General features: G+C 50.4%; 1 protein-coding gene across 4 annotated transcripts in view; it reads left to right on the top strand.

The window, feature by feature from the left end:
* Positions 1-24,175, top strand: part of GTF2I (general transcription factor IIi) — a 1,434,650-nt gene that overhangs the window by 918,323 nt on the left and 492,152 nt on the right. For all 4 annotated transcript variants that reach the window (XM_086954596.1, XM_086954597.1, XM_086954594.1 and 1 more), the window contains one exon: positions 9,002-9,106. In XM_086954596.1, the coding sequence (XP_086810722.1) occupies positions 9,002-9,106 (105 nt within the window). The remainder of the gene's footprint in view (positions 1-9,001; positions 9,107-24,175) is intronic.

The following is a 24,175-nucleotide window of genomic DNA, read 5'->3' as shown; positions in this document are numbered from 1 at the left end:
GTCAGCTGCTCGTCGCACTGTATGCTGATGACATTACCTTATATGTGCACAAGCCGCAAGATAACCTCAACCCCCTGCTGCGCGAAATTACCAAATCCGGGGCCATATCGGGGATACAAATTAACTGGTCAAAGTCTGCTCTATTCCCCTTAACTGATAAGACCTTGGATTTCCCCCTGGACTACCCCCTAATATGGGAGACAGAGGAAATAAAATACTTGGGTATCAGTATCCAGAAACCGGGAGGCTCTCATTAGAGCTAATTATGGTACTGTCCTGGATAAATTGACCGACACCATCACTAAGTGGATCCATCTCCCACTGTCAATGGCGGGGCGCATCTCCCTGATCAAGATGGTGGTTCTCCCCAAGCTGCTATATCTCTTTACTAATATAAGTACAGTCCAGGCTCATACTTCTTCCGTGCCCTCAATTCCCAATTATCACGGCTCATATGGGGTGGCAAACAGGCCAGGATCAGTCTGAAGACACTCATGTTACCTTATCAAGGCGGGTTTGATGTTCCAAACTTTCAACGATATTATGACTGTGCCCAGGGCCACTTCGCAGTGTACTGGTTTCATCCTCCTTTAATGCTCACCTGGTGGTGGAGGACGGATATATGAGGCCCGTACAACCGTCTGGGATATTTATACACTGCAGCGCGTGTCACAGACTGGGACCCAACTACGGTTGACTGCACGGCACAGGCTTGGAAGCGCCTAGCGGATCACATGGAGGTCGAGTTTCTATATTCACCATGTATGCACCTGGCGCATGACCCCAGACTACGTGTCTCCTGTGAGGAGATCGGCCGTAAAATGCTCACGAAACTGGCGATTCATACATGGGGCGATCTATACCTCCAGGGGCAATTTCAAACATCGGTTCAATTCTTTGGGGATAACACCCCCTCAGTGATGGACACGTTCCTTTATATTCGGCTTCGTCAAAATGTTAAGGCGGTCACTCACAGTTTCCCTGATGAGCCGGATACTATGGCGCCCCTACATGCCCTCCTACAAACAGACTCCCCGAGACATGTTGTATCCATGCTATATAAACATGCGCAGACTGCCCAATCGCCCCCACCACTTAAAGCACGACGTGATTGGGACGTCGATCTAGACGTCCCGTTGTCGGACGAACAATGGAGGAAAGCTTCTCGCACACCAATGCTGTGTCAGGCAATGCGCGTCTCAGACTGATTCATTTCAAATTTTTACACCGACTCTACTAAACCCCTTCCAAACTGTTCCGCTTCGGACTTCGAGACAGTGACAGCTGTCTAAGATGCAAGGGCGAAGGTGCAGACTTCTTCCACCTAGCTTAGACGTGCCATGCTGTAACGGTGTATTGGAATGAGATACTTAAGGCATTGTCTGACATGATCGGGGTGGACATTTCTCCTTGTCCTAAGGTTGCCCTACTTGGCCAATCGTCTCCAGCGATAAAATCACATAGGAAATTTTTCGCGCTAGGCCTCCTATTAGCTAAACGCCATGTGGGCATGTAGATGGGGTCGGGGTCGGGTGCCTAAATTCAAGATATGGTTGAACACGATGTCTACTTGGCAGGATCAACTGCACAATTATGCTGAACTTTTACCACATAAGTCACGTCCTAAGGACCTATGGGGCCCCCTCACTACATATCTACTTCGTGAGCGGGGCGAGGATTTGTCAGAGGCGGGAAGTCGCAGAGAAACAAGCTAAACTAACCCATCTCCTTTACTCAGACCTGACCCAGATATCCAGTTAGCCGAGTCTAGCGTGCTCCCTCCCCCCCTTGTGCATAATCCCACTTATCGATCAGCCTGCATGATAGACCCTGGGGCGAATAACTCGGGACACTGTACTGTCCTCTGAGATTGCTGGAGACTAGACCATATATCTTACCAGTGTCAGCTACCCAGCGGATGGCTGATGTGCTGCTCGTCCTCATTACCAGATTGTTTACACACTACACTAGAATGTCATAAGTAGCACAGCATCCAAGGACGTTGCACACTGTTAACCTCACAGATTGGATCATGGAATACCCCCTCCATCCCCCCCTTCCCTCCCATGTCAGCTAGAAGAGTTCATCGGGTGCTGAGTAACATTATCCCTGATGAGGGTCAATTTTCGACATAAACGGTACCGCTCTACAGCTCTTCACCTCAAGGTCCTTTACACCACATACTGTGTATGGTGGGAAATCATGGGAGGGAACAGTTTGTTGTTTTTTTCAGTTTGTTATAAATTATAAAAGAAACCTCAAGTATACACTGATTGCATATATCGTGTTACCTTACTGGCGTGATAATGCATCCTTCAACAGATTATACCAACTTTACATCGCGGCCGGCCCAGCAGGGTTGTAGGTGGCATGCTGTGTTAAATTACTATTGCCTTGCTTTTTTAGATGTAAACACACTCATGATTCTTTCATTGATAGCTGCCGGCCTGCAGACGCGGGTTGTAGGCGCAAAGCTGTGTACTCTTTATTTCTGATAGATACATCTGCCGTGTGGATTCCTCACCTTGTGAATATCCCCCTTGCGTCAGCAACATTCGGAAATTCTTTTTGTAGCTTCGCGTGGACGCGGACGTCACAGAGACACGGCTCCGCTCGCGACTCCGCTGACGTCACCGACGCCTACAATAGGCCCATGCCGGCGTGATGACATCAGTTCCCTTTTTTCCGCGTCGTCGACGCTAACGGTTTTCAGGGATCGTGCTGTAGCTTTTCAGTAACTTTGTTACTATTTACCTGTTATTCTGTATAACATCATATTCTTCGGGATGTCGTCGAAGAAGACTGGTTTCAAGGCTTGCGGCGAATGTGGCAAGACTATGTCCATCACCGATCCACATGACTGCTGTGTCTGGTGTTAAACCTCCGACCATGATGTCGAGGACTGTGCTTGCTGCAAGAAGATGACTTCGAAGGCGCTGAGAGAGAGAGAGGCGAAACTCCTTGTGGCTAAGCTTAAGAGTAAGCAGGAAAAGAAATCTTCGAAGTCTCGAACTCGTCGTTCGAGGTCGAGGTCTCGGTCTCGGACTCGATCGAGGTCACGCTCGGAGTCGTCTTCAGCTCACGCGTCGAAGTCTTCGAGGAAGAAGCACAAGAAGAGGAGCCACGAGTCACGTCATCGCTCCGGAAAAGACTCTGGTTCGAGACCGAAGTCCCAGGTTAAGCTCCTGAGTAAGGAGTTGTGGTTTCGGAGTCGGAGCATGTCTCTGTGGGTGAGGCTTCACAACCAGGTTCGCCCGAATCACAGGAGCAGGTCCATTCTCCAGTTCCATCCAATCCTTCTGGTCAGGAGGATGAAGGTGAGGAGCAGGGGGCTGGTGAAGTCGAAGTTCCGGTGCCTGCGGGTTCGTCGACCCCGGTTCCAGGACTCGTTGAAGAGGTCGACGTCGTCTCGACTCCGCCTCCTCAGGAACGACCCAGAGATTCTTATCCTGAGTTTCCAGCTCCAGGTCAGGATCCATCTCAGTTCCTGAACGCCATGTTTGGTGTCTATTCTAGGGCAATGTTCCCGTCTGGTGCACCTGTTGGTCCCACGGGTCCTATGGCTTTCAACTTGGGTGTTCCCCAAGCTTATGCCCCTGCGCCCTTCATGCCTTTTATGCCGGCTATACCACCGCATTGGCATTTACCGACACCTCTGGTGTCGTCGACGCCGAAGCGCTCGACGCCGACTCCGTCGACGCCAGTCACATCAACGCCGATGCCTACGACTCCGAGGCAAGATTCTGTCCGACCTCGAGCTGAGAAGCCTCGTCCGACGTCGGGTTCGACGCCGGCTCCGGCGCCGTCGGAGTCGATTCCGAACCCATTGGCTTCGATTGTGAAGGAAAGGTCTCGGAGAAGGGCTCAGAGACTCCTGGAAGAAGATAGGTATCAGTATTCGGATACTGAAGAAGGAGAGTTACGGGATTCTGAGGATCCTTTTGAGGATTTGTGTGAGGCCAGTGGGCTTGAACTGTCACCTGAATGGGAGTTGGCTTCAGTTTCTAATGTGCCATCAAAGGATGTGGTGCCTTATCACACTGTTATTAAAAAAGCAGCGAGCCTTTTGAACATTACTCTTCCTACTGCTGACTATAAGCCTAACATCTTGACTGAGGTTCTTCATTCTCCCTCGTCAGTGGTTGAGCCTGTGTTGCCCTTCAACGAGGCCTTGACTGAGCCCATCTATGAGGTGTGGAAGAAGCCTTTGTCTGCTCCTGCAGTTTCGAGATCAGTTGCAAGGAGGTACAGAGTGGCACCTGAGGACCCTGCATTTTTATCTATTCATCCCTTGCCTGAGAGTTTGGTGGTGCAGGCTGCTTGCTCTAAGAAGTCTGCTGGAGCTTTCCCACAGGTTCCTGGGGACAAGGAATCCAGGAAGCAAGATCAGGGTGCCAGGAAGGTCTTCTCATCAGCCAGTATGGCATTAAAATCAACCAATGCAACGTGCCTGATGGGAAGATATATCCATGCCTTGATGGATTCTGTCAAGCAGCTAGTTCCGAAAATTCCTGAAGATGACCGGGAGGATTTTCAGGAGGTGATTTCAGACACTCCAGCAGCTGCGAGACAGGTGATTCAGAGTGGCCTGGACACTGCTGATTCGGTGGCAAGGGTCATGGGTTCATCTGTGGCCACCAGGAGGGCCGCCTGGCTTAAGTCATCAGAGTTCTCTGCGGACGTCCATTCTGCATTGTTGGACTTACCTTTTGATGGCTCAGGATTGTTTGGCAAGAAGGGTGATGCTGCCTTGAAACGTTTTAAGGACAGTAGGGCCACTGCAAAGTCCTTGGGTCTTCAGTCCAGAGGAACTACTGGTAAACGCTTCAGGGGGTTCGGAAGATCTTCCTTTCGCTCTTACAGACCTTCCCAGCAACAGCCTCAGCAGCAACAAAATACGCTGTACAAGTCGTACAGGGGCAGACAAAGATCCCGCCCTAGAGGTCGTAAATCCTCCTCCTCCTCTCCTTCCCAACCCCCAGCCAATGCAGCAAAGCAGCCCTAGATCCGCCATTCCGGATCATGTGGGCCCAGTGGGGGGTCGGCTTACTCATTTCCTACAAGATTGGGAATTAATTACATCGGATCTTTGGGTTCTCAATCTTGTAGGGAATGGGTATGCACTTCCTTTCCGGGAATTCCCTCCCAATTACCCTCCTTGCCAGGGTTATTGTTCGGAGGACCACCTGCTTCGCCTGCAGGATGAAGTCCTGGCTTTTTTAAAAAAAGGTGCGATAGAGGTGGTTCCAGAGCAGGAAAGGGGTCAGGGGTGCTACTCCCGGTATTTCCTGATCCCCCAAAAAGATGGCAGGCTTCGACCTATCCTGGATCTCAGGATCTTGAACAGGAAAAGTTCAAGATGCTCACTCTTGCACAGGTTCTTCAAGCGCTGCTGGAAGAAGACTGGATGGTGTCAATCGACTTGCAGGATGCGTATTTTCATATTCCCATCCTGAAGTCGCACAGAAAGTATCTCCGTTTTACGGTGGGGTCACAACACTACCAGCTTGTGGTTCTTCCGTTTGGTCTTACTACTGCTCCTCGAGTCTTCACCAAGGTGATGGCGGTGGTGGCAGCTCATCTCAGAAGATCGGGAATACCTGTGTTTCCGTATCTAGACGACTGGCTGATCAAAGCGGAGTCGCCAGAGAAGGTGCTCCATCATCTGCAAGTGACAACTCAGTTGTTGCACAGGTTGGGTTTTTCGATAAATGTACCCAAATCTCACCTGGTGCCCTCACAGCGCAACCTGTTCATAGGTGCGGTACTGGACACTACTGTGTGTCGCGCATTCCCTCCCCCTCAAAGGATTCGCGACATTCAGGAGATGATTCCTTTGTTTTTCCCTGGAGCGGTTGTTCCAGTCCTGAAGGTCCTTCGCCTGCTCGGTCTGATGGCTTCATGCATCCTGTTGGTCAACCATGCACGCTGGCACATGAGGGCATTCCAGTGGTGCCTCCGCAGGCAGTGGTATCAGCACAGCGTAGATCTCAGGGAGTCAGTGAAGATCTCCAAAGAAAGATCTGTCTTGGTGGAGTGTGGAAGGCAATCTGTCTCAAGGAAAGCCTTTTCAGATTCCTCCTTCGGTTGCCACAGTAGTATCGGACGCGTCCACCCTCGGGTGGGGTGCTCATCTGGGGGACCTGGAGGTCAAAGGTCTTTGGTCTCCAGAGGAAAGGTTGCTTCACATCAACCTTCTGGAATTGCGGGCAATTCGTCTGGCGCTCAAGGCCTTCCTCCCTTCCCTTCGCGGTCAGTCAGTCCAAGTCCTAACGGACAACACGACCGCGATGTGGTACATCAACAAACAGGAAGGAGTAGGGTCGCAGTGTCTCTGCAGAGAGGCTCTGCGTCTCTGGTCCTGGGTTCAGGACCATCAGATTTGTCTGATGGCAAATCATCTGGCCGGAGTTCAGAACGTTCGTGCAGACAGTCTCAGTCGGCAGTTCTCTGCCGATCACGAGTGGAGGCTCCATCCAGAGGTAGTTCACGACATCCTTCGGATGTGGGGGACTCCTCGGGTGGACCTGTTTGCCACTCACGAGAATGCTCACTGCCTGTCATTCTGCAGCCTCCAGTTTCCGATGCAGGGAGCCTTGGGGGATGCGTTTCAGTTGAGTTGGAGCTCGCAACTCCTTTACGCGTTTCCTCCCATACCCTTGATTCCTCGGGTTCTGAGGAAAGTTCGCCAAGACCGGGCCCGAGTCATATTGATTGCTCCGGATTGGCCAAGAAGGGTGTGGTACTCAGACCTTCTCCACCTCTCCTCTCACCCGCCGCTCCTTCTCCCTCCCAGGGCAGATCTCCTCTCTCAGTGGGAGGGGCAGGTTCTACACCCCCACCTCCAGACATTACACCTTCATGCCTGGAGATTGAACGGGGCAACCTGATTTCTTTTTCTCTCCCTCACGATGTGGTGGATGTCATTTTGTCAGCCAGGCGTGACTCCACTAAGTCCATCTATTCTTATAGGTGGTCTAAGTTTGTTATTTGGTGCAGGGAGAAGTCCATAGACCCTTTGAGGGCCCATTTATCTGATGTTCTCCAGTTTGCCCTTTCTCTGGCACAGCAGGGGCTTGCTGTTGCCACAGTGAAGGGTTATCTGTCAGCGCTGTCAGCGTTTGTTTGCCTGACCAGCCTTCTCTGTTTAAGTCTCCTATAGTTTTGAGGTTTTTGAAGGGCCTCATTAATAAGTTCCCTCCTGTCCCTTTTATTGTGCCTCAGTGGGATTTGAATCTAGTTCTGACATTTTTAATGGGTGCTCCTTTTGAGCCTCTTCATAAATGTACCATGAGGCTCCTGACTTTCAAAACTGTTTTCCTCGTTGCGATAACTTCGGCAAGGAGGGTAAGTGAGCTTCAAGCTCTTAGTTCCAAGCCCCCATTCCTGTCCATTCATGCTGATCTAATGGTTCTGAGGACCAGGGCTGCTTTTCTGCCGAAGGTGGTGTCTTCTTTCCACCTTGGTCAATCCGTCACCCTCCCTTCCTTTTATCCTCCCCCTCACCCTTCCAAAGAGGAGGAGAGGTTGCACCGTCTGGACCCCAAGAGGGCGGTGTCTTTTTATTTGGACAGAACTAGAGACTGTCGCATGGACGACCAGCTCTTTATTGGCTTTGCTGGCTGCAAGAAGGGAAGAGCGGTCCATAAGAGGACTTTGTCGAGGTGGATCGTCCTCTGCATTAAGATCTGCTACTCTTTGGCCGGTAAGGAACCACCAGAGGGCATAAGAGCTCATTCGACTAGGGCTAAGTCTTCGACCTCTGCATTGGCTAGAGGTGTGCCTGTAGAGGATATTTGTAGGGCGGCAACTTGGTCTTCCCTCCACACTTTCGCGAAGCACTACTGCTTGGATACCGAAGTGAGGAGGGATGGTCATTTTGCGCGCTCTGTTCTTCAGGATTTCCTGGTCTAGAAGAGTGGACACCCTCCTCCTGGAGTGGGGACTGCTGTGGGACTCTATTCACAAGGTGAGGAATCCACACGGCAGATGTATCTATCAGAAGAACAAGTTACTTACCTTCGGTAACGCTTTTTCTGGTAGATACAATATCTGCCTGTGGATTCCTCACTGACCCACCCGCCTCCCCGTTGTCCACTCTTCTTTGCCAGAGTATCTCTAATGGGTTGTTTTATTGTAAAATGTTTAATTGCATTTACTTCACACTGTGTGTGTTACTTTGATTTCTATACTGTGTATATTGTGTACATTACTACTGTCATCGGTCCGTCCGTGTGCCTCGAAGGCACGGAAAAAAGGGCGGAACTGATGTCATCACGCCGGCGTGGGCCTATTGTAGGCGTCGGTGACGTCAGCGGAGTCGCGAGCGGAGCCGTGTCTCTGTGACGTCCGCGTCCACGTCGGCGCGAAGCTACAAAAAGAATTTCCGAATGTGGCTGACGCAAGGGGGATATTCACAAGGTGAGGAATCCAAAGGCAGATATTGTATCTACCAGAAAAAGCGTTACCGAAGGTAAGTACCTTGTTCTTTGTCACTAATAAAGGTTTAAAAAAAAAAGATATTTCGTTACACAAGTAGTAACTTGTGCGTCAGGACGGAGTCACGTGGGACCGCCCCCTGGCGCGCAGAGATGCTGTGGCAAAGAAAATGTTCCGGATCCAGTCTTAGGTCTGGGAAAAATTCTACTTTAAGGAATCTGTGAATATAATAGTCTCTACCAGATACACCGTTACCGAATGTAAGTAACTTGTACATTAACTGCTCTCTCTTTAATGTGGTAGCTTTAGTAGTCCCATGTGGCTTAAGGCTACCCTGTTGTTGATCTGATGAAGTTGGTGGGAAGCTGAAAACCAATTAGCTATTTCGCTCAGTGACCAAGTTCGTTTTCCAAACACTGCACATTTTTCTGAATAGTGCGGATTCTGAAGCCCGTGCATTTTCTTCACATTTCAGAGCATAATATGTCTGTTTCTTGGTCCGTTGAGTGGGAGAGGTATAATTTAAACAAATATGACCAGTATCTTTCACCTTCATTTATAGGTGCTGCGACTCCTCCACCATCTCAACAAGCGAGTCATCTCTCCAGTCCAATCCCTCTTCAAATCAGCAGTAACAAGGAGCAGTTGATCTCTTCCCCAAAAACAGGTGTGTACCTTTCCTCTTCAAATTGAGTCTTCTTGAATGCAGTTGATTACAGCTAGTTGGTTACAATTTGGAGTGTTCTATAGAATGGCTCTTGCCACCTGGCGGTCCAACCCTTATTTGAGCTTAATGTTTCCAATGTTTTTGACAAAATAAATATTTTGATGGATACTTCTAACTGCAGATTCCTCACCTTTCGAATTCTCCCAGTTGCTGCACAGTGTGCAGAGAGGGTACATTTCCCCTCTAAAATTTATAGATTTTAAACCGTGCTGCACCTGCAGAAAACATATGTCAGTTAGAGACTGAAGATAACTAGGAGGAGGTGGAAGGTTTGTGCCTTCTCATTACAATAAAGATTATTTGTACTTGGCCCTACAGAATGCTGGTGTCCATGATACTACACCTAGACTTTGGTGAACTTGCCATTGGGTGCCTCTACTGAAACACACAAAGCCTCTTTGCCAGTAATAGTCTGTGGAGCCGTGAAGGCAAATCTTCTGACAGGCGCGAGAAAAGGGTAACAAGATCAGTATATTGATGTAGGTAACTACCTATTTGTTCCCCATCGAGATCGACGTCAAAAGTGCCCTCAACCACGAGGCACTGTTCACTTGCAAACCCGCTATGAGCGATTGAACGTAGACAACCAACATAGAGAGACTCGACACCCAAAAGGTTTCCATCTATGGCGAAATGGTACAGCAAGCAGTCGTAGCCCATGTTGTCGAAAGTCCCATCGTCATCTCACCATTGCTTGTCATCAGCAAATACTTACAGGGAGAAGTCACCGTCTATGGCAGGCATCCACCGGTCAATATCGAAACAGGTACACATGAAAGAAACTGTTGACTGCCGTCCATTGCCATACTGCTACGAAGACTCTGTAGACGTTACCACATCGCCTTTCAACGTCGAACCACACCTCACCAAGACAACCACAGTCGACTGCAACCAGGTGCCATTCATTGTTGAGGCAGACATCTCTCAGTTGCAACCAGACAGCAATCGACGGCGAGACAGACAAACCCCTAGGCTTTCTCCGTCCACAGCAGCGAGGCGCCGTTCGTCATCAAGGCCTCACTCACCTGCTAAACGTTGTCATCTATCCACAAGACTCCCATCAACATTGGCACATTGCCGTTTGATGTCGAGCTAACATTTGCTCATTGACAAGCCTCACTCGTCTACTAGACGAGTATCAGAAGGAACAGCTTCAGTTGCGTCTTCCGGAGCTTCTTCCCACTCCTCTGCATGGAAACAAAGATCTCTCCATCAGCCAGAGGCTCCTCAGGCCCCTATTTGCCTCTTTCCATGATGACTAGACAGTGTCTGCCACTGGCCTGTTCCACAGAGTCCGGACTCACAGTATTCTGGGAAATGTTCATCTTCACGGTCTTTCCCGCAGACAGTCTTCTCCAAAGCGAAGTCTATTCTAGCATGCTTGGCACAAGCTAGCCCTCCTAAGTCCCCAACAAGATCCAAGTTACCTAAGGAGACCACTCCTCAGCACAGAACCATGTCATGGAAAATGAGATGATCTTCACGCAGGACCAGGACAATATCCTTTACGCCTGCACTATGATCTTGAAGGTCTAGATCACCCCACTGTGCACGTAGATTCCCTACATGGTCGACATCCACAAAATCATCAAAGAGGGGTTAACAACACTTAAAGACACTCCACCAGTGAAAGTATCCTCAGAAGATGACCTGAACATGTTTAATGAGGTATTGGTTAGATGGGCTACTGAGATAAACATTGAAATTCCAGCACCCACCACAACCTCATCAGTCATTTTCGAGACCTTACATCATAGGTTTTCCTCAAGACCATGGTTTCCTTTGGTCCCAGGTCTGCTACAACCAGTAATGGACAGTTTTCTTGCACCAGCCTCCCTACACACAGCTCCAGCAAGAACACTAGAGAAATATAAGGCTCCAGATGAAGATACTTTATTTCTGAGGACCGACTCTCCACCAAACTCTCATTATAGCCACTTCCAAGAAGACTCACTCCATTGCAGCTTCATCATCCGTCCCTCCGCAGTAAACACTTGGATTCCCTGGACATGAAAATGTGCAGCACATCTGCCTCTTTCATGAAGGTGTTTAGCACTGCAGCATTAGTGGGACGATATGATAGGTCCCTCTGGGACTCACTGGACAAATTTACAGAAAAACCACCTAGGGAAGATAGACAGGACTTCATGGAGGGCCTGCAGGAAGGAGGAAGTCTCACCAAACATCTGAACAAGTAGCGCACCATCACCAGCGACAACTGGGTCTTAAATATTGTAAAGATTGGTTACTCACTTCTCTTCAAGCCCTCTACTCTGGCTGTTCCACCTTCAAAAGCCTCATTCCTTCAGCGGATGCTACTACTGAATGAAATCTCCACTTTACTTTGCAAGGCAATAGAGGGAGTCCCCTTCTCTCAAAGGGGAGTAGGTATATACTCTTTGTATGTTTTCAGAAGGAAAAAAGGCCCAAGCAGATAATTCAGGCCCATTCTGGACTTGCTTCTGTTAAAAAAATACATACAGAAGGAAATATATTCAGAATGCTTGCTCTCTAACAGCTATACCCCAGCTCCTTCAGGGGGACTGGATGGGATCCATTGATATCCAGGATGCCTACTTTCATATTGCAATCTCCAGGAAGCATCGGAAGTTCCTACAGTTCAAAGTGGGATCCAAACATTACCAGTACAAGGTGCTTTTGGCCTGAAATGAGCCCCCGCACATTCTCTGAGTGCATAGCCGTCGTAGCAGCAGCCTTATGAAGAAAAAGAATAGTCTACCCATACTAGACCACCGGCTGGTTAAAAGCTCCTCTTCAAATCAAACAAAGAAAACACTACCACATCTATATCGAGACCCTTCAATCTTTAGGTCTGATGTTCTGTCAATGTTGAAAAATCCAACACACAGACTACACTACCTAAGTTCCACCCTGGACACAAAAATTGCAAAAGTGTCAATGTTGCTAAAGTGCCAGGTCAATTTTGAAAAAATCCAACTCCAAGACTACACTACCTAGGTTCAACCCTGGATATAAAAATTGTAAGCGTGTCCTTCGGAGCAGAGACTATCCTTCATCGCTCAGTAGGGTGCCAATCTCCTTCCCACTTTTTGGCCATACAGAGGGCGTCTTTCCTAGTATCAATGGCTTAATGTATATTCTTTTATTCCAATGCCAGACTGCACATGAGACTGCTACAACGGAATCTGGAGGAATATAGAGCCACTGCCACTGACGCAGGGAACAGCAAGGGAGGATTTACGATGCCGGGGACAAGGCGGGCAAGCTCCTTGCCTGGTTGGATAGGAAGGAGTTGGCTTCCCGTGTAGTACCTGAGATTTTGGGCGAGGACGGAGTGGTTGTTACTGACCCCAATGCTATCGCCTCGGCTTTTGCCGACTACTTTGAGACGGTTTACACCTCAGTTTCCGCCCTGACTGAATCGGACTCGGCCTCTTTTCTGGAAAGGGTTGAGCTCCCTTGCCTGTCGGACACCGAGCGTGACGACATGGACCGGGGCATTACGGCGGATGAGGTGGCGCTTGCAATACGGTCCCTGCGCTCCGGTAAGGCTCCCGGTCCCAATGGTCTCCCGGTGGAGCTTTACAAGATCAAAGCAGATACCATCGCAGTGCCCCTGAGGCGTATGTTCTTGGAAGCCCGGGAGATTGGTGAACTCCCACTAGACCAGCGCCTGGCCACCATTGTGGTTATTCATAAGGAGGGGAAGCCTAGAGTCCTTTGTAGATCATATCGCCCTATCTCCTTGCTGAATGCCGAACCCAAAATCCTGGCTAAGTTGCTGGCCATTCGACTTGTGGGTGTGATTGCAGACTTGGTCCATCCAGACCAGTCGGGCTTCATACCCCACCGCAATACTGCCCTTAATCTTTGGAGGCTTCACGCTGTCATGGCGCGGGCACACATGCTCTGCGAGCCGACTGTCCTGGCTTCACTGGACGCGACGATGGCGTTTGATTCCCTCGAATGGAACTATCTCTGGGCGGTACTGTCCAAGTTTGGGTTCGGCCCTGATTTCATCGGTTGGGTCCGGCTTCTCTATTCTTCCCCGTTGGCCAACATAACGGTCAATGGCCGGATGTCTGCTTCCTTCCTTGCGCAGGGGTACTCGACAGGGCTGTCCATTATCACCGCTCCTCTTTGCCCTTGCGCTTGAGCCTGCTGCCTGGATCCGCACTCACCCTGACATCAGCGGGATCAAGTGGTCGCCGGGATTTGAGGATCGAGTTTCGCTGTACGCGGACGATATTCTGCTTTACCTTACCTCCCCCTGTCGGTCTTTGATTGTGGTGTTTGATGTACTGGGTACCTTTGGTGGATACTCGGGACTGGTTATTAACTGGTCCAAGTCTTACCTATATGTGCTTCGCGGAGACACTCCACATCTTCCTAGGGGCTGTGCGATACAGGTCTCGCAGCAGGGCTTCAAGTACCTGGGCATCTATATTTCAACGGATGCCCGGGCACGCTACGCTAACAACTTGCTCCCTCCTCTAGCGTGCCTCCGGCGTGACGTGGAGGGTTGGAAAAGATTGCCGCTGTCCCTGTTGGGCCGAGCGGCATTGTTCAAAATGATGTCCCTGCCGAGATTCTTATATGCGCTTCAAAATACGCAGGACCCAGTCCCTTCCAAATACTTCAGGGAGATTGAAGGTTTGCAGCGTACCCTTCTGTGGGAGGGCAGGCCGCGTATAGCCGTAGTTAAGCTGACCATTCCGTGGTACGATGGCGGTATTGCCTTGCCCGATGTCCGCCGGTACTACTGGGCCTCCCAATTGGCAGCTCTTAATCATGGCTTTTATGGACCGGCGGCAAGTCCGGGGTACGCCATGGACCGCTGGCTCATGAATGAGGGGATGTACTACAGAGCGTTGTACTCTAGATCTCTGGACCGAAAATTGACGGGTCCCACCAGGACTGCTGTGCATCTATGGAGGGCCGTTACGAAGGCACTGGGGTGGAAGGGTAGGCTCACTATGGCAACTCCCCTTTACGATTCTGACTTGCTGGGTAGGTTGTGGCACTCGAAAGGGTTTGATCGGTGGGATCTCATCGGCATTTCCAAGGTGTCGGATGTGATGGCCAGAGGGGAAATTAAATCGTTTGATGCTCTACAGGTTGAATTCCAATTGGGTGCCACAGAATATTTCAGATATGCACAGTTGAGACATGCCCTTACATCTACCCTGCCTGTTGGTGAAAAGGTCCCCGAGTCATCCCCGCTGGAGGATAGGGTGCTAGACGGCCACATGCCGGACAGCGCCATCCCCCTGACTTACAAACAGCTAATAAATGTTCGGACGGACCTGTTGATGAAAGTGCGAGATCAGTAGGTGAATGATGGGATTGAGTTGGACGATGAGGATTGGCAGTGTGCGGTATCCTCCCCCAAGGAGGTAGCAATTTCAGCCAGGCTGCGCTTGGTTCAGCTGAAAGTGCTTCACAGGGTTTACGTCACTGGCCCCAGGTTGATTCATATGGGCCTTTCCCAGGGCGGCCTTTGTAGGCGAGGATGTGGCGCGCTGGCCACCTTTATGCATACCATTTGGGAATGCCAGGTCATTGCCTCCTATTGGGAACGGGTGCATGCGGTTATGCGTGATGTGACTGGTGTTGATTTGTCTGCGGAAGCTAGACGCTGCTTGTTGAATGTGTGGGGTCCGACGGACTACAACAATGCTCAAACCCGCTGGGTCACGCTAGGGAACATGGTGGCCAAGAGGGATATTGCTCAGAAATGGGGTGCCCCGACCCCCCCCCTCTGTGAGTCTTTGGAAAACCAACATGGACTGGTGCATGCTCCGTGAGAAAACTGTTTACCTAGCTCGGGGTAAGCCCAAGATGTGGGGGATGGTCTGGGGGGCATGGAATGCATACAGAGGCGATATTTGTGTGCCCCCTGAGGTAGGCCCGCTGGAGGTTCGTCTCTCACCCTAGCCATTCCCTCCGCCCAAGTTTCACGTAATACAATCCTGTTTTTTCCTCCCCCCACAATTGTATGCTCTTTTTGATATGTTTATTTCAAAGTGCTGAAGTTCCCACTCATCCCCTGGATATGTGCTTTACCGCCTTTCCTTTCTCTTATGCCTTGCCATCTTTTTTCCTTCTCCCCTCCCCTCCCCCTTACTCACTTCCTCTTGTTCCTTTTAGGTTCCTACCTTGTTCTTTAGGTTCATGTTCATATTATAAAATTAAACCTGACTGCTCCTTTTACTGTTTTGTGCACACCTTTACGTCGCTTTCATAATGCTGCCTAGCCTCCGGGATGTACGGCTGAATAGCTGTGTACTTTGAATCACCAATAAAGGTTTTCCAAAAAAAAAAAAAAGTCTAATTGTAGCCCAATTTTCAAGGGCTTTAGCACCCTTGTAATTCCCTAATAAATGGTACCCTTGGTACCTAGAGCATGGGTACTAAAGAGGCTCTTTAAGGGCTGAAGCATGCATTTTGCCACCCTAAGGGACCCATACAAAACTCTCATGCAGTCGGCCATTGCATAATGTGTAAAAGGATGCCAACTCTTCTGAAAACACAGCATTGCATACTGCCTTTGTGCAATGCGCATACACTGCATGTACTATATGTAAGGCACCCCTACAGGAGGCCTTAAGAGCCCTAAGACAGGGTGTTTTATATTACATGTGAGGACATATCTGCATGGGCAGATATGCCTTTGTGATGTCTGGTCCTATCACTTGATATTGCAAATGGACAAGGGAAGCCATCTTAAGTATATATACTGGACGCTGGTCATTACAAGTTCCCCAGCTACATAATGACTTCACTGGAAATAATGGTGTGTGGTATCAAACACCTGGTCTTAGTAAATAAACACTAATGTCTGTGTTGGGTTCATTATGACAGGCACCCTGAAAACCTACCAGTCCTCTAGCATGCTGACTGACTGGTATCGCCCAGCCTGCCACCACAGACAAGTTTCTGACACCTTAGAGGTGAGAGCATTCACTCTGAGGACAGGAACAATGGCTGCTCCAGAGGAAGGTGTTCACACCTCCTCAAGGAGAATGGCTAATGAATTAGCATACCAAGGCCAGAGGCTTCAAATCATCTGCCACCTTTGATATGCGACCCTGGCTTCTCCAGACCTGGGTGCTGCCACCCACTGCCCTGGTGCCCATTTGGCACCAGAGCAGGAGAGAAAATTAGCTAGTCAGGTGGTTAGTCTTGCTTGCAGGCTGAGCGCAGCCTGAAGTGACACTCAAAGAAGGGTTTCAGCGTCTTTTTTTGGTTGAAACTAGGAGTTATGCCTGCTCCCCACAGGAATTGGTCATATGGGGGTATAGTCACCTCAGGAGTAGGTAGCCCATTGGCGACTACCCTACACTCACATTGATGCCCCTAAATTAAATTGTAGGTGCCCCCTGATACCAGGATCTTAAATTCGTCTGACTGAAGAAAGGACAGCGAAGAGCCAAAGATGCAAGAACTGCAGACTGATGGTGGACTTTGACGCCAAACCTTGCTTGCCTACCTTCTCCTGTCTGACAGATGCAACCCCCAACTTGTCCAGCAGCTTTGTGTTCCCTGTATGGCATATTCTGTAGCACATAAAAGAATCTCGGGAGTGCCATCATTTTAAAGAGAGCAGCTCGACCTAGTAAGGAGAGTGGTAATGATCGCCAGTGTTTAACGTCTCTTTGGAGTCATTGCAAGGGGATTAGCAAATTATGGGTGTGAAAGAGATTAGGGTCTGTGGTTACGATTATACTGAGGTATCGAAAACCTTCTGTCACAACCGCCACGTCACACTGTTGGCAGATCTGGCCATGTTTCAACTGGGGTGGTGGAGTGAGCTAAAGAATGATGATGGATTAAACCCAGATCAGTTGACTGGGGGTGAGTGCTTGCAATGTTCAACACTCAGTCCATCATACCCTTTGGTATCGCTTTGTTCGTCCTAAGTTGTGCATTCAAATATGCTACACAAAAGCAAACCGAACATGAACAGTTACCCCTTGAGAACACTACACGCCAAGCCTGGGAGCTTCTATGGCATTCTTAGGAACTATTCCCATAGATGACATATGCAAAGCTGCAACATGATCTACATCTCATACATTCATAAAACACTATTGTGTAAATGTGTTAGCAAGACAACAAGCTAGAGTGGGCCAGGCAGTTTTACGTACACTATTTCAGACCACTGCACCAGATACAGGTTAGCCACCGCTTTGGGAGATAAGTGCGATATATAATGGATTTGTGTGTTAAGCCTCTCCCGTTGGGCTTTTTGTATAGACCCTTACCCTTCACGAATCATCATTCCAGTGACGCTTGCCGACAAGAGGGCGTATTTGGGTGGGATAACACACTCTTGTTAAATAATGCTTTTGCGCCACGTAGAAGCCTCAGTGACCTAAATCATATTGATTGACTAGGTCCGTTGAGGTAAGGTGACGGAATCGCTGGCACTCCTGTAATTAACCTAGATCAAGGCAGGAGGGGGGAAATGACTACCGCAGGGACAGGCGAAGGCATCACTATCTTTGGCCTACAGGTTTCAAATGCCCATGATGACAGTGGCTTTAATACGAATGTTCCCTTGTCAAATAGCATCCAAGCAATTGATAGCATAATAAGGTCAAATGGGAAATAAATTAAAATCCTCTCATGGAACATAGCAGGGCTCTCTAACAAATTTAAGGATGTAGAATGGCTGTCTAATATACGGGACTTCCAGATTATTTGCCTGCAAGAAACGTGGGAACCAGTCAATAATAATTTTCACGTAGAGGGATATAAAACATTCTTTTGCCTGGCGCGAAAGGCCACATCAGGAAGAGCCATGGGAGGGTTGATGGATAGATTTGGCCTGGGACTCTGAGGTAGTGCAGGGGATCTTTTTTCTTACTAAAGGTTACAGGCTATTTTTTATACATTTTTACCACTCAATGTCACATGGGCAGGGTCTCGCAAACGTGCATGAACTGGATGCTAGAGTTCGAGGCATGTGGGCTGCTGAATTCATATCTGTGCATAGATCGCCGCCTAGTGTTGGGTCCGGATGATTGCACATTGTTGTCCTGGAAGAGTCTTCGAAGTATCACGAGATAAATGGCTCCTCCCCTGGACTACAGTGCGCATGGGCATCGCCTCCATCCCCAGATTGTTTTTTTCCGCCATTGGGTTCGGATGTGTTTTCGGTTCCGTCTGTCGGAATCGATAATAGTTTAACTTTCCTAACTCGAGACCAAAAGGTCTTTAGGCTTGGCGTCGGTATCGTTTTTCGTTCGGGTTTGACTATTCTTCAGCTCCGAACTCTTGCTGCCCTTCCGCGTGCTGTCGGCGCGGACGGGCCTACACGACGCTCCAGACATGGAACGAACTCCGTTCAAAAGGTGCCCGGTGTGCACCTCCAAGTATTCACACCTCGACGTGCACCCAGTGTGCAACAAATGTCTGTTGCCGGACCATGACGAGGACAGGTGTATGGCCTGTTCAAAGTTCCGGTGTAAGAAGACTCTCAAGCTTCGTCGGGCCGCTAGACTCCAGGCCCAGTTATCAGCGCCCCCGCCAGACAACATCTTCGAAGAAGACGTTGGAGACGACAATGTCTTTCAAGTTTCGGACTCTAGCCCGGCGTCGGAGGAAGAAAACTACGACGCGGGAGACGAGGAGTTTGATGAAGTCGTCGGTGAGGTAGGGGACGATGATGGGGCCATTGCCACCGTGGAGGATAGCTCGGAGGAGGAGCATCCTCAGACTGACTCAGGGGTCAACCCCCATTACACGGCCCAGGTCGAGGGATCGCCTTCAGGCCTTACCCAAGACCCTGTTAACCGTCCCACGGCCTCGCCTCCGGGCCCGGCCACGGACATTTCTGATGTGCCACTCCCGTTGAAGAAAACGAAAGTGAAGCCATCGGGGTCTACACCAACGGTTTCGAAACCGAAAGTGAAAGTCGCTCTGGTGGGACAAACGGCTCCAGAGGCCTCGAAGTCCAAGAAATTCAAAATGGCCGACAGCAAGAGCCACGCCAAGATGGCCGACCCGAAGATCCCGGAGCCGAAGGCGAAGACGACCGACGCGGCCGCGTCGGCGCCAAAGGGGGTCGAGGTCGATGACCCGAAAAAGGCTCAGAAGAAGCGTCGGGACGGCGCCGAAGATCTGGCTGCGCCGGCTCCGGCCATCAAGGCCAAAGATGGTGATGTGTCGGCTCCGAAGACCGTGCCTTTCACCGACCCGACTCCGGACTCGGGAAAATCGCTCGAGCCGGTCCAGCCCTCTCCGGCCTCCCTGCAGAGGATTCGGAAGGACGCTGAGGCTCCCGAACCGAAGGATGTGGCGCCGAAGCCTACACCAAAGCCGGCAAAGGCGCAGACGCCTATCCGCTACACGCTGCCGCCGAAGACGACGCCGAAGGCTTTCGCTCCGAAGCATGGGGCCGGGGTGCCTTTGAAGGTGGTTTCAACGCCCAAGGCGTCCTTGGTGGTGCCGAAGCATCGACTCCAGCCGCTCGCAGATGAGGAGCGGGAGGTTATCATCGACGCCAACACCGGGAAGCTCTCCCTCCTCAAACGGAAGATCACCACGGAGCCGGTGTTGGAGCATTATCGTATTCCACTCAAAAACAAGAAGGACTCTGCGGGTACTTCTGCCCCTATAGAGCCTGCATCTCCACATAATTTAGAACTTTCACCAACGCATTCCAACGCTGGAGAAGGTGACGGAGATGAAGAGGACGAGTACAATTATCCAGCATACTCGGATCCAGAGGAGGTACATGAACCTTGGTCCGCCGGAGGCGACCCTGAGGACCCGCACTCCGGTCATGAACCGCAGCTCTTTGCTGCAAAGACTTCTCCCACAGAGGACTCTGCAGCCTTCAACGCTCTGATTGAGAGGGCTGCAGCTAATCATGATGTAGACCTACATTCAGATCCTGTGGATGTCGATTTTTTGTTTGACACTTTCTCAGTGGCTGAAAAGTCGGTCAAGACACTGCCTATGCTAAAGGGAGTGCTGAAGCATGCGCCAGAGGTATTCAAGGAGCCCACGCGGGCGCGAGTCATCAATCCTCGAATTGATAAAAAATACAAGGCAGCGCCCTCGGATCCAACGTACATCAGGGGACATTTGCCACTGGATTCTTTGGTGGTTTCCAACGCACGTAAGCGGGCGAACTCGCAGACAACGGGTGACGCTCCTCCCCCAGACAAAGAGTCAAAAATATTTGAAGCCTCAGGGAAAAGAATTGCTGCGCAGGCAGCTAATATTTGGCGCATTTCGAACACACAGGCCCTACTTGCACGCTACGATAGGGCGCATTATGACACTTCTGCAGCACTTGCCTGATCAGTACAAGGAGGCAGGTGAAATGTTGATTCAGGAGGGGAAGTTGATTACCAACGCTTCCATCAAATGTGCGCTGGACGTGGCTGATACCGCCTCCAGGGCAATCAACACTAGCGTGTTGCTGAGAAGACATGCATGGCTTAGGATATCAGGATTCAAACCAGATATACAGACAACGATCCTGAACCAAACGGTTAATCCTGACCACCTGTTTGGCCCCGAGGTGGATGCGACACTTGAAAAGATGAAAAAAGACACGGACACTGCCAAGTCTTTGGGGGCCCTCCAGTCTCAGCAGTTTCGGGGTGGTTCCTTTCGACACTCCAATAACAGAGGCACCTCAAGGGGTCAGGCGTTGCAATCCACACAGTATTACAAAAGCAACACCCAGACCTCATACACCAACAAGGGTAGAGGGGGCTACAGGGGCAACAACGTCAAGGGCAGGGGACGTGGAAACAACAGGTCCAGGTCCTCCACCGCCAACAGTGACGCCTTGTCACTGCCCCCCGACCACACAACACCGGTCGGGGGGAGACTCCAGCAGTTCCTGCCCGCGTGGAGATCCATCACCACGGACAGGTGGGTCAAGTCTCTTATCCAGTACGGTTACTGTCTGGAACTTACTTCCACTCCACCAAACATACCTCCAAGAAGCCGTCCTATGTCCGGCGAGCACTTGCGCTTGTTGCAGCAGGAGGTTCAAGTCATGCTGCAAAAAGGGGCAATAGAGCTCGTCCCACTGCAAGAAAGGGGGACAGGGGTTTACTCTCTGTACTTTCTAATCCCCAAAAAGGACGGATCCCTACGGCCCATCCTAGACCTCAGGCCCCTCAACTGGTACATTCTATCGGAGCACTTCCATATGCTCACGTTGCAGCAGGTCCTTCCCCTGCTTCGACACGGGGACTTCCTGGCTACGCTAGATCTGAAGGATGCATATTTTCATATCCCCCTGCATCCTTCCCACAGGAAGTACCTCAGATTCACAATGCAAGGCGAGCACTACCAGTTCAGGGTCCTGCCTTTCGGGGTCACCACAGCGCCAAGAGTCTTTACAAAGTGCCTGGCGACTGTGGCGGCGCATCTGCGACGCCAGAACGTCCACGTGTATCCCTATCTCGACGACTGGCTCATTCAGGCAAAGACAGAACAGCAGTGCACGGACCATGTGTCCCGCACAATTCACCTCCTGCACGATCTGGGATTCTCGCTGAACTATCCAAAATCCCATCTCCAACCCACCCATATACGGCAGTACCTGGGCGCGACAATAGACACTCTGGCAGCCACTGCGCAGCCAAATTCAGTGAGAATCGCCAGTATCCAAACGCTGATCCAACGATTCAGACCTCAGCACTCGCTTCCAGCGAAGGTGTTCATGCAGTTGATAGGCATGATGGCCTCCTGCATCTCCATCGTCCCGCACGCGAGACTACATATGCGTCCGCTTCAGGAGTGCCTGGCACGTCAGTGGACTCAGGCTCATGGGCAACTGACAGACCTAGTGTTGGTGAGCGGTCGGGCGTACAACTCTCTGCATTGGTGGAATCCACAAAACCTTTGCACGGGCCGACCGTTCCAGGAGCCTGTGCCACAGATTATCCTGACAACGGACGCTTCTCTCCAGGGATGGGGAGCGCATGTACTCCACTACACAGTGCAGGGACTATGGACACTACAGCAGAGGAAGATGCACATCAACGTTTTGGAACTGATGTCAATCTTCATGGCCTTGAAGGCATTCAAAGTGCATCTGTGCAACAAGTTCGTGTTGATCCGGACGGACAACATGACGGCCATGTACTACATTCAGAAGCAGGGGGGCACCCACTCTCCTCAGCTGTCTCATCTGGCTCAGAGCATGTGGAAGTGGGCCATTCAGAGGAACATCTTCCTCATGGCAGAGCATCTCCCGGGCAAGGACAATCAGATGGCGGACCTGCTCAGCAGGCACAGCCACCAAATGCACGAGTGGGAGATACATCCATCAGTACTCCAACCGTACTTCCAAAGGTGGGGTCATCCAGAGATAGACCTGTTCGCCACAAAGGAGAACGCAAAATGCCGAAGCTTCGCCGCCAGGTTCCCACACCCGCAATCGCAGGGCAATGCGATGTGGATGAACCGGTCAGGCAGATTTGCGTACGCTTTTCCCCCAGCACCTCTGATACCGCTGGTGGCACGCAAACTCAGGCAGCACTCGATGACTCTCATCCTGGTTGCTCCAACGTGGGCTCGCCAACCATGGTACACCACGTTTCTGGAACTCTCCGTGGTGCCGCATCAGAGGCTTCATCTCACTCCCAGCCTTCTGACGCAGAGCCATGGCGACATTCAGCACCCAGATCCGCAACAGCTCAACCTGGCGATCTGGCTCCTGAAGTCCTAGAGTTTGGCTACCTCAATCTTCCTCCCGATTGCATGAACATCATTCGGGAGGCAAGGAAGCCCACTACTAGAGCTTGTTATGCGGCTAAATGGAAGAGGTTTGTCATTTACTGTGTAAACCACGATATTGACCCGCTAGATGCTTCCATTCAAAACATCATTTGTTACCTGTTCCACCTGTATCAATGCAATTTGGCGTACTCTTCCATCCGCATTCACCTGTCTGCTATGGCAGCATACCTCCAGAATAGGCAACACCTGTCACTTTTTAAGGTCCCTGCTATCAAGGCTTTTCTGGAAGGACTCAAGAGAGTCATTCCACCAAGGACCCCACCAGCTCCAGAATGGAACCTCAATGTGGTTCTTACAAGACTGATGGGTCCTCCCTTTGAGCCACTGCACTCTTGTGAGCTTCAGTTTCTGACTTGGAAGGTTGCTTTCTTAGTAGCAATTACATCGCTACGGAGGGTTAGCGAGTTGCAGGCGCTCACCATCCAAGAACCTTTCTTCCAAGTACATGCTAACAGGGTTGTACTCCGCACTAACCCTAAATTCTTACCCAAGGTTGTATCTCAATTCCATATGAACCAGACAATTGAGTTGCCAGTGTTTTTCCAAAACCCAGAGTCGCTGGCGGAGCGGATGCTCCACACCCTTGACGTTAAAAGAGCCTTGATGTACTACGTTGACAGGACAAAAGATTTTCGCAAAACCAAGCAGCTTTTCGTTGCTTTTGCCTCACACCACAAGGGAAACGCTATCTCCAAAGCTGGGATCGCTAGGTGGATCGTGAAATGCATTCAGATCTGTTACGCTAATGGTAAACGCACTCTCACTATCCCACCAAGAGCCCACCCCACCAGGAAGTTGGGGGCCTCTATGGCTTTCCTAGGTAACATTCCCTTGGAAGATATTTGTAGAGCAGCCACATGGTCTACCACACATACTTTTACTAAACATTACTGTGTAGACGTGCACTCCAAACAGCAGGCAGCTGTTGGTCAGGCTGTTCTCAAAACACTTTTTCAGACTGCTGCAGCTGGCACGGGCGGCCGCCGCTAATGGAGGGACTGCTATGTATTCTATGCACAGATATGAATTCAGCAGCCCACATGCCTCGAACTGCAAATGCTACTTACCAGTATGCATCTGTTCTTGGCATGTAGGGCTGCTGACATTCAGATCGCCCACCCTCCTCCCCGGCGCCTGTAGCAGCTGCAGTATTCATATATATTTATGCTCATAGCATGGTCATCACTCACATACTTCACTCCATCTCTGCCAATGGCTAAAAACAATCTGGGGATGGAGGCGATGCCC

The sequence above is a fragment of the Lissotriton vulgaris genome, chromosome 2_1, assembly GCF_964263255.1.
Source record: "Lissotriton vulgaris chromosome 2_1, aLisVul1.2, whole genome shotgun sequence".
In the NCBI taxonomy this organism is placed as follows: Eukaryota; Metazoa; Chordata; class Amphibia; order Caudata; family Salamandridae; genus Lissotriton; species Lissotriton vulgaris.
The sequence above is the reverse complement of the archived record's forward strand: the minus strand, read 5'-3'. Positions and strand labels throughout refer to the sequence as shown.